The sequence below is a fragment of the Cloeon dipterum genome, chromosome 4 (assembly GCF_949628265.1).
Source record: "Cloeon dipterum chromosome 4, ieCloDipt1.1, whole genome shotgun sequence".
NCBI lineage: Eukaryota > Metazoa > Arthropoda > Insecta > Ephemeroptera > Baetidae > Cloeon > Cloeon dipterum.
In genome coordinates this window covers 576,741-587,719 of record NC_088789.1, presented here as the reverse complement: position 1 = coordinate 587,719, position 10,979 = coordinate 576,741, and the positions used below count along the sequence as shown (strand labels likewise).

At 36.6% G+C, this 10,979-nt stretch overlaps 1 protein-coding gene across 1 annotated transcript; it reads right to left on the bottom strand.

The window, feature by feature from the left end:
- Positions 1 to 9,218: 9,218 nt before the first annotated feature.
- LOC135943477 (uncharacterized) lies at positions 9,219 to 10,676 on the bottom strand. Its single transcript, XM_065490019.1, has 3 exons — positions 10,608 to 10,676; positions 10,450 to 10,551; positions 9,219 to 10,390 (listed from the first exon to the last, which is right to left on the bottom strand). Exons 1-3 carry the CDS (start codon positions 10,623 to 10,625, stop codon positions 9,245 to 9,247), a joined length of 1,266 nt encoding a protein of 421 aa, XP_065346091.1. The 5' UTR covers positions 10,626 to 10,676; the 3' UTR covers positions 9,219 to 9,244.
- Between the last annotated feature and the right edge of the window lie 303 nt (positions 10,677 to 10,979).

Genomic DNA, 10,979 nt, shown 5'->3' with positions numbered 1-10,979 from the left:
TGTTTATTTCAATGAAAAAACTTTGTTTTGTTTTTCGAGAATTATTTTATTAAATCATTTAAAATCTACAACAAGCAAACCCGGATATTCAGGAGCAAGAATATTTAACAATTACATATATCGTAAGAACAAAAAAGTTAAAAAATCTGATGGATCTTTATTCCTCTGCGTCAGATATATCCTGAGATTCATTTGCACCGTACGTTTCAAGAGCAATCTGTCGAAATTCGTCCACTTCATCGAAAAGAATATTTTTCATATCCAGATTTGCTGCAGAGATATGTATATTTTACGAATTTTATTAAAAAAGCGAAGCTTTTCGAGTTCAAAATTGTATCTGTACCAACGATCTCTAGTCGTGGCATCCAGTGGGGACAGAATTCGCCGCCAATTTTGTTTATTTGAACAAACAATATTTGCCTGATAAGATATTTGTTCACGACTGTAAATGTTTATCGTGAAAATAAGTGTGCAATGGTTTTTGCCATCATCGCTTAAATCCATGATGTGAATCCTAACTAATCAATATATATCGTTTTCCTTGGCTCCCCAACTAATTCTGTAGTGAATGCAAAACGCATTCATGTTTAAACCTCTTATTAAATAGTATTTATAAAAATTTTGAATTTAAGTTTATTTCAAAATTTGCCAAAAACTACAGGTTATTGTTTGGCACCAATTCCGAATATTTTGGAAAAGCCACGAAATAAAGATCATAAAAGGAAATTTTACAGCTGGACACATAAACTTTCTTCCCTTAGCTGAACTTATAGGGGGAGAGCTCGAGAGGCTCTCGGTCGACGGTAGTCGGCTGATGTGCGCGCATATGTCGCTAGTCAACACTGAGTGTATGGGAGGTGTTTGCCGTTGACTCAGAGGTTAGGGGGAGAAATCCTCAGTAACTAACCGTGCTGTGGCCACGGCACCTGGCGCTGGCTCCTTATTTGCTGACCTTGAGGTTAAATGTGGAGTTATGGCTCTGCTGATGACACAGGGTGAGTCAGTTAAGGAGCCAGTTAGCCTTTTGTTTTTTCAGATCCATTCTTTATCTCTTTTTAAATGTCATGAATGATTTTTCCTTATTCTTGTTAAATGATAGACTCATTGGGAAAAGGCTAACTGACCCCTTAACTGACTCACCCTGAGCCAAAACTCCACTTTTTAATGTCAGGGGTGAGGATTATGCGAGCAAGGAGCCAGCGCTAATTCGGGCAATTTATTGACTAAACTCAGAGCATGATCAGCGGCAAACACCTCTATAGATAGGAACCTACAACCAAACTTTGTCATGCTTGCGCACATCAGACGACTGCCGTTGATCGAGTCTTTAAAGCGCGGTACAGATCAAAGTCCAAAGTTCCTCTGTTGTCGTGAACACATTTCTCAACAGAACGTACAGTTACGCAACACGTACGTTACAAAATGTAAAGCAAAAACGTTGCGTTATTCTGCAAATTCTGTGATATTAAACAAATTAACTTTTACCATTTTTTGAATGTGTTAAGAACAATCTGACGTTGTGCCAAGCCGCCAAAGCAAAAACGAGCATTGATATGTGATTTAATTACTCTATATTTTATGTCTGTTGTACACCTTTTGGTGTTTAATAAATATTTCATTCATTCAAAAACGTTGCGTTATTAAAATTTAATCTCGATTAGGAAAATTTGTAGCTTTGTACATTACCCAATTCATTTGCGGGTGTTTAAAGTATATTCATTTCAAAAACTTATTAGAATGTTGCTTTTTTGTTGATATTACAAATTTTTCATTCAAAAAGGTACACCAATTTTAACAAGTATTACATTTTTGAATAATAAGGTAGAAGGTTAGATCTGTGAACACATCGTTGCACCTTTTCATCTCTATATTTTTGTGATCTGGACACAACTGAATAACACTATATCTTTACAAAATCCATCGTATAAAATTTACATGAAAATCATTTCAAGGTATTATACAGGATTGAGACAAAATAAAATAAAATATATTACAGAAGTGGAACTTCATCCTTGTTGCTTAAGTCCTTCTATGAAACAGCCTAGGCAACCTAGAGTGTTAACATATCTTAACTATATAAAAAATAAGAAGGATCCGTTGTTTCAATTTTATTTTTACTTGAAACAGAAAATTTTAATTTATTTTGATGATGTTTGTTTGAATTTAAAATCAATAAAATATACTTTTCTAGACTCATTTTACTAATTCGGTTAAAACTACAACAAACAGAACTGGATATTTAGGAACAAGAATAACAAAATCGAAAAAAACAAAAAAGTTTAAAAAAATCTAATTGTTCTTTATTCCTCTGCGTCAGGTATACCCTGAGATTCATTTGAACCGTACGTTTCAAGAGCAATCTGTCGAAATTCGTCCACTTCATCGAAAAGAATATATTTCAAATCCAGATTTGCTTCAGAGATGTATATTTTACGAATTTGATTAAAAAAGCGAAGCTTTTCGAGTTCAAAATTGTATCTGTACCAGCAATCCCTAGTGATTGCATCCAGTGAGGACTCAAATTCACCGTAAAACTGTTTGTCAGTCATTTTTTGAATCTTTGAAGTGAAAATGTCATATAAGGATGTCACCAGAGATGGTGGGGGATTTTTGTACGAGCTCAGCAATTTCATGTGAGCATCGTTGACTCTGTAGAAGTCGATTTCAAGAATGGAATCGATGATTTTATCAGACAGTCCTTTCATTATTTTTCGGTTCTTGAACAGCCTTGGATTGTTTGAAATGTAATCCAGTGTCTTATATTCAAGAACTATTTGGTAATGATCTTTGTTGACTGGTGCAGAAAAAGATAGTTTATCGAAGATAATATGACGCAATTCTTTTCGATTCTCCTCCGACCACAAGGTGTTATTTTTTCCTTGTCTCTTGAAATTCCCAATAGCGATATTTGATATCATATGTTTCATTCTACGCAAGTTGAACTTTAAAGTTTGGTTTCCAATGTTCGAGTCCTCGAATTCTTCAAGGTCAGTGACTAAATCCAAATCCAGCAAAAAATGCAAAAAAAGCCTCACACCTTCCTCGGTTTCCTCTGGATTGGTGTTCTCAGGTGTCATGGTGCCAACCACCATGGTCGAATTAAGAAATGATATGTAGTTTTGGTCCAAAGTTTTCACTAGTCTCATGAACCCCAAGAAAAACTTTTTGACGGCATCGCTTCCTACGCGATTTTCGTCTGGCATTACGAGAACTATCTTGAGACGATCTGCCAAGCTGAGAATCAGCTTTAGTGTGAACGCGTTTGAGATGTCAACCACGATGATATTCTTAAATTCATTGAATAACGGGAAGTCAATTATCAAGATGCCAGTCTCGTTGTCAGTTTTGAAAGTGGGCAACCTGAAGCGAGTGTTAGGTTCTAAGAATGGATTGCGTTCGTTCCGCAAGAACCGGCTTAGTTCACGGCGTTCGCCATCCATGTCGCCAATGATCAGGATGTACTCTTTATTGTTATATAGTTCCTGGCTTAAATCGAAGGCACTCTGCAAACAAAATGAATACATATGTACGTAAATCTGAGAGTTGTATCTTGAATTGATATTGTCGTTCGTTTATGGTAAAATAAATTTAATCAACTATAATGTTCATACCCTCAAAACTTTATTGTTAATATCCTGCCAAGAAATCTCATTTGTTTGTTGGGAGCAGCTCATTTGCGAACAAGCAGTCAGGGTGAAAATTAGCTGAAATAAAGCAATTAATCGGTTGAGAAATATGAAATTGATATTAGGGAAAATATCATAATACTAACCAATTTACAGAACATCCATTTATCCACCATTTTAAGTGTTCTTTTCGAGGAGATGATAGAGAATCACTTCGCTCCTTCTTCGTCCGTGACTGCTCACTAAAATAAAGTTCAGTCCCCTAACCAGAACTAACAAACCAATTTTGTTTATTTGAACAAACAATATTTGCCTGATTTGATTTTTGTTCACGACTGTAAATATTTATCGTGAAAATAAGTGTGCAATGGTTTTTGCCATCATCGCTTAAATCCATGATGAAAATCCTAACTAATCAATATATATCGTTTTCCTTGGCTCCCCAACTAATTCTGTAGTGACTGCAAAACGCATTCATGTTTATACCTCTTATTAAATAGTATTTATAAAAATTTTGAATTTAAGTTTATTTCAAAATTTGCCAAAAACTACAGGTTATTGTTTGGCACCAATTCCGAATATTTTGGAAAAGCCACGAAATAAAGATCATTAATGGAAATTTTACAGCTGGACACATAAACTTTCTTCCCTTAGCTGAACTTATAGGGGGAGAGCTCGAGAGGCTCTCGGTCGACGGTAGTCGGCTGATGTGCGCGCATATGTCGCTAGTCAACACTGAGTGTATGGGAGGTGTTTGCCGTTGACTCACTTGTTAGAGGTTAGGGGGAGAAATCCTCTGTAACTAACCGTGCTGTGATTATGAGTCAAAATGGCCACGGCACCTGGCGCTGGCTCCTTGTTTGCTGACTCGTCACCCTGAGGTTAAATGTGGAGTTCTGGCTCTGCTGATGACAAAGGGTGAGTCAGTTAAGGAGCCAGTTAGCCTTTTGTTTTTTCAGATCCATTCTTTATCTCTTTTTAAATGTCATGAATGATTTCTCCTTATTCTTGTTAAATGATAGACTCATTGGGAAAAGGCTAACTGACCCCTTAACTGACTCACCCTGAGCCAAAACTCCACTTTTTAATGTCAGGGGTGAGGATTATGCGAGCAAGGAGCCAGCGCTAATTCGGGCAATTTAGTGACTAAACTCCGAGCATGATGAGCGGCAAACACCTCTATAGATAGAAACCTACAACCAAACTTTGTCATGCTTGCGCACATCAGCCGACTGCCGTTGATCGAGAGTCTTTAAAGCGCGGTACAGATCAAAGTCCAAAGTTCCTCTGTTGTCGTGAACACATTTCTCAACAGAACGTACAGTAACGCAACACGTACGTTGTTACAAAATGTAAAGCAAAAACGTTGCGTTATTAAAATTTAATCTCGATTAGGAAAATTTGTAGCTTTGTACATTACCCAATTCATTTGCGGGTGTTTAAAGTATATTCATTTTAAGAACTTATTAGAATGTTGCTTTTTTGTTGATATCACAAAAATTTTATTCCAAAAGGAACACCAATTTAACAAATAATACATTTTTGAATAATATCAATGATCAATTTTTCCTCATTTTCCATCCTACTCTGAGTCCTCTTTATCTATTGATCCAAACATTTGTATAACCATTTCACGAACTAAATTAACTTGTTCGAGAATCAAAGATTTCACATCAAACTCAGGAAGCACGCTTTTTGGTTTGTTTAACACCAAGCCGATGCGATCGTCTCGCATTTTTTCAACAAACTTAATCTTTTCGATTTCATACTTAAACCTGTTCCAGCGTTTCCCTGCTTTGACGTCAAGCTTGGTTATATACTTGCCGAACTGTTTTTCATTCATTTCTTCAATTTGAGCAATGAAACGGTCGTAAAAATTGGTGATCAAGGAATCGGTGGGTTTTTCGTTGAGCGACTGCAGCATTTTGATAGTTGCAGTGTTGCCTCTGTAGAAGTCTATCACAAGCACGGCTGTGACTATCCTATCGCAGAGGTCTCTTGCCAATTTCGTGTTGTTCATCCATTCCGAATTATTCAAGAGCAACTCTTCCATATTTTCATCCCTGGCAATTTTAAGTAATTCCATGTTCATCTCGTTCGGAAAGGTTAAATTCTTGAAAAATAGTTCTTGCAGTTTCTTCTTATTTTCTAAACTCCACAATCTTCCGTCACTGCCCGGTCTCTTGAAAATTCCAAAGTTGTTATATGCTATTAAATGATTTAAAATCAAGTTCCTGCGCGCACGGTAGTAGTTTACCGATTCGTCTGTTTTATAACTTGAAAGCAGCTTGGTTAAATCCGTCAACAAAGACTTTGTGAGGTTTCGCACCGAATCCAAAACTTCAGCTTCCGGCTTTCCTGCGTTCTTTTGCGTCATCGTGCCCAAAATACTAATTGATTGGTAAACATTATTAGAGTTTACACCCAAGTTTGTTGTCAGTTTCGAAATCAAGGACGAGAACCTGGTGGCGTTCTTCTCCACGTCGTCGGGTGAAACAATTACTATTTTGAGGCGGCTCTCGGCCTTCTCGAAAATTAAATATTTAACAAATTCATTCATGATGCTATTGAAGACATCTGTTTTCTCGTCGAACGAGGGGAAGTCGATGATCAAGACACCGGTCTCGTTATCGACGTCAAGCTGCGGATATTGGAAACTTGCTTTGTTTTCCGTGATTGAATTGTGGACACCTCGCAGGAAACGACTCAGTTCACCGCGTTCGCCGTCCATGTCGCCGAGGATCAGGAGAAATACTTTTGCATCCATTCGGTCGATGAATTCATAGGTTTTCTGTGGAAAATAAAGATATTGATATCCATTTTTATTTAAATTTTTACAAAATGTACCCTCAGAAATTTTTCAACAGTATTCCAGCCCATCGTTTCTTCCGAGGATTTACTGCTGGATATGCAAGCCATCAGTAGTATATTGGCTAAAACGAACTGATCAACAATTACTCGATAATGAGTTATACGAATATTTAGTTAATATACCACCTTTAAAAGACACATTTCCATCTGGGAAGGATCGAAACTCCACAAACAAAAAGCAGCACTCTGTGTGTCGTGTATTGTGACTCCGGAACTTAACTAACAACTTTGTGTGTCGTGATCAATGAAGCGCCTCGGAAGTTGGTTCACAAAGTGAATCTATTGATGTAATGTTTTTCCTATCGACAAACACAATATTGACCTGAACAGTAAATAAAATTGCTTTCTAAAGAAAAACTATGTGTTTCTCTTATTTATATTTATCTGGTTATGATGAAATTTCTTTCAATATGCAATTTAAAAAGAAAGTAAAATAATTTCCGCCAAGGTCCGCTAATTAGCGCGACTGTAAATATATGAAAAAACAAATTATGAACAATAACTAACACATGACGATTTTTATTTTCAGGTTGTATATAAATGTGTTATTTATATGTATGATTATATTTATTTATCTTATATATATACGTAGTGTGTCGCTGCATAGTTGGAAAAATGGAGGCTTACCAACTTAATAAGCACTGCATGTTTATTCATGCTGAAAAACTGCTGATTCTTTTGGGAATGAATGAAATAATGTGTTAACTTTATGCAATGTTTTATTAAATAGATACAAACAAATCGATTTGCATATTATTTCAAAACATTATTCACATATTTTTTAAGAACAGTTTTAAAGCGATGTCGCGAAATTTTGTTACTTCATCGACAATCAAGTATTTAATATCGTAATCTCCTAATGTGCTTCTCCTATCAAACATTTTTTCGTAAAAGTCCAGTTTTTCGAGTTCAAAATACATTATGTCCCAGCTCTTTTGGGAAACCATCGCTTTTGAGCAATATATTTCAAATTTTTCGTCAGTCATGTCTTGTAATGCAGTTATGAACCTGTTATACAAAGAAGAGATTTCCACGTGTGTTGCATGTTCAAACGATTTCAATATCTGCATGTTTTCTGCGTTGGCTTTAGAAAATTCAATGTCAAGAACAGCATCGACGATCACTTTCGTAATGTTTTTAAGATAACCTGTGATATCATCAAATGTGACTTTTTTAATACTTGAGATGAAATCCCGCGTACGTTTGTCCACGAATACTCCGTAATTTTCATTTGAAACCGGCTTGGCACCATCCAGCTCAAACTGAATGGAATGGCGCAGATGGTTGCGGTTTTCTTTCTTCCACAAAGATACGTTTTCACCGGGCCTTTCGAAAACTGCAAAATTATACTCGTCTTTGATGACATACACCAATGCACTTATCCGCTGAATACGCTCTTGAATTAGTCTTTCGTCGTTTGTAATCCCAAAATTTGGAAGGCTCAGCGTTTCTTTCATAAAGTCCATATCCTGCAGAGAGTCCGCGACACCCTCCAATATTTTATAGACTCTGTTATGAGTCCTCCGGGGAGTCTTAGAGGTAATTGTACCGACCATCACGATCGAATCATAAAAGTGTCCGTAATTCTTGTTTAAAATCGCGACCAGTTTGGTTACTAGCATCGTGAACCTGATTATTTCTTTGTCGCCCTTATCTGGCACAACCAGCACTATTTTCAGGTTCTTTGCCCTGTCGAATATGAGCTTGTGCATGAAAGAAAACATCAAGTCGGTCGGGATGTTAAAATACTCGTTAAAGTCAGGCAAGTCTATTATCAATGCGTTCGTGGCGTTGTCCACGTCGAAGCGCGGATGCTGGAGAATTCTTTCCTCTTCTCGGACAGGGGTATGATCGTTCCTCAGGTAACGGCTCAGCTCGTAGGGACTGCCATCCACGTCACCAAGGATCAGGATGAATTCCTCTTGGTCAACACTTTCAAGAAAATCATAGGTCTTCTACAGAATATATCCAATAATTAATTCGCAATCAGGAAATTTAGTTTTTTAAAACTTACCCTCATATATCTATTAACTGCGTTCATCCAGTTTGCATTTTTTGGTGGCGAATTTCCACTCAATACGCATGCCACCATCGCTAAAATGTTAAACTGAGAGAAAACATCGAATATATAAATTTAATGTGTTATTTAGCAAATTTTACCATTAAATGTCGCATATTTTCTTCCAGGAAAGCACTAAGAATTACAAATCAAATATAGCGCTATATATACTGGTGTATATAACGTTGTTTCTCTCTGGCACTACTGTCACAACTCTGTTTCTCGAGTGCCTCTTAACCACTCCACTTGACTTACTCACTCCCGCTGCTTATTTCCCAAGAAAAGTTACGAACAAATAACTTCGTTGTTTACTGGACATTGTTTACTTTGAAGTGCACTTTTTATTTATCATATTGACATATTGATGAGGAAAAAACATTAGAACTGTTCATTAATTGCAATATTTTTATTGTTTAAAAATGAAATACATATACCCGTGTTGGCTTGCATTGTTAAATGTATGCTTTTAGGAGCAGAATGTCAAAGCAATGGTAGTTATTTGAGCGACTTTAAATTTAGACTTATACCAGGTAAGGAAAATAAACAAAAAAATCCCAATATTATTTCGATCAGAAGTCAAATAAAACGTGAAACGAATGTTTTTTTAGTGTCTGATAAATTTATTGTAACATACTGTACATAGGGATTCAAAACCTTTATTATTAAAGTAAATTATCGTCATGATCAATCAATCAAAACTCCAATTCATATTACTTCTTTCGTTATTTAAAGAGAGCTTGCAATATTGTTGAACTTTCTTGACAAAAAAGTAATCCAAACCAAATTCTCTAAGTGTGCTATTTTCACCTTTCAATTTTTCCAAAAAGTCCAACTTTTCGAGTTCAAATTTCAATTTGCTCCAGATGCTCGCATCCAATTTGACTTTCAAGCAGTAATCTTTAAATTTTGGATCTACCGTGTACCTAAACTTTGAAACATAATTGGCATATGACAATTTTAATTGAGTTATGTTGGAATTTGTATGAAATCCAGGAAGTTGAACTGTGCCAATCTTTTTGGTACATCTTCTAAGCACACCATTGTTGACAAACACCGACGTATCAATATTAGAGATGTAATCCTTTGTTCTTCCGTCCACTATAACTTTCAAATCTTGATACACAATGCCATAGTCATCCGTCTCAAAGAAAAGCTCACGCAAATGTTTGCGAATTTTTTCCGACCAAAAAGTTCCATTTTTGCCTGGCCTTTGAAATACTGCAAACAAGTCCTCTTCCATGATGATAAACATCAACTCCTGTGTCCACCAAATTTGGTGTTTGATCCATTCTGCTGACATGCTTCCGTAGGTTGCGCTAAGCGTGTCTTTCATGAAGTCAGTGTCTTTCTGCAAAGTTTTCACCACGTCCTCCAGCATCATCAGAACTTTTTTCCTGGATCTCATCGGCTTACTTACACCGACGAGAGCAATTGAACTTGAAACATCCTCGAGATTTTCATCTAAAATTGCTACCAGCTTCATCGCAAGCCTCCAGAATCTGACAATTTCTTTTTTCCCCTTATCTGGCATTACAAGCAATATTTGCAGTGATTTTGCCTTCTCGAAAATGAGTTTGTGCGTAAATGCCATTACAAGATCGACGTACACGTTGTGAAACACAACATCAAAGTTTGGCAAGTCGATGACTAAAACGCCGGTCTGCTTGTCCACAGCAAAGAACGGAAAGTGGATTTGGTTATATCTTTTTGCTGGTTTTGTCTGATTGCGAGCACCCGTCAGGAAAAGGCTTAATTCGCTACTTTCACCATCGCTGTCTCCAAGGATCAGGAGAAATTCATCATTGTCTGTTCGCTCCAAAAAATTGAAGATGCTCTATACATAGACAGTTATATTTGAACTGATTTATACTGAGAATTTTCTAACTACTTTACCTTCATATATCGTTTAACGTTGTTAATTTTGTTCTTTTCTGGAGCATGAAAATTATCACTTCTCGATGCGCATGCTATCAGCACTGAATGTGCTAAAATAATCTGCACAGTGAGCAATGATAAATTATGAGCAAAGAATATTAAAATAAAATATTTACCATCCAAATAATCTTCATCTTTCCGCCTGTGGAAGCTTTGAAAATCAAGACCAGACGATCATGCAGCCAGCTCTCCCTCAAAAATCGTTGTGTGTTGACGAGCGGCTCTTGCACCTAAACTCACGTCGCCCTAACACGTCGCCACTCCACCCAGCAGAACGATTAGAGATTAGATTAGATTAAATCTATTTGCATGTGTACATCAATACAGTAATCGAAGCTACTTAGCGGTCTCAGAGGCGTAATTTTACAATGAGTGATTATTAGCTGAGCCAAAATTTGGCCCGGCTGAACGTACTTATTCAATTCAGCAAGCATTTCTCTTACAAATCTATAAGCTTTAAGTACATTATCCTTGTCAATATCTTCTGC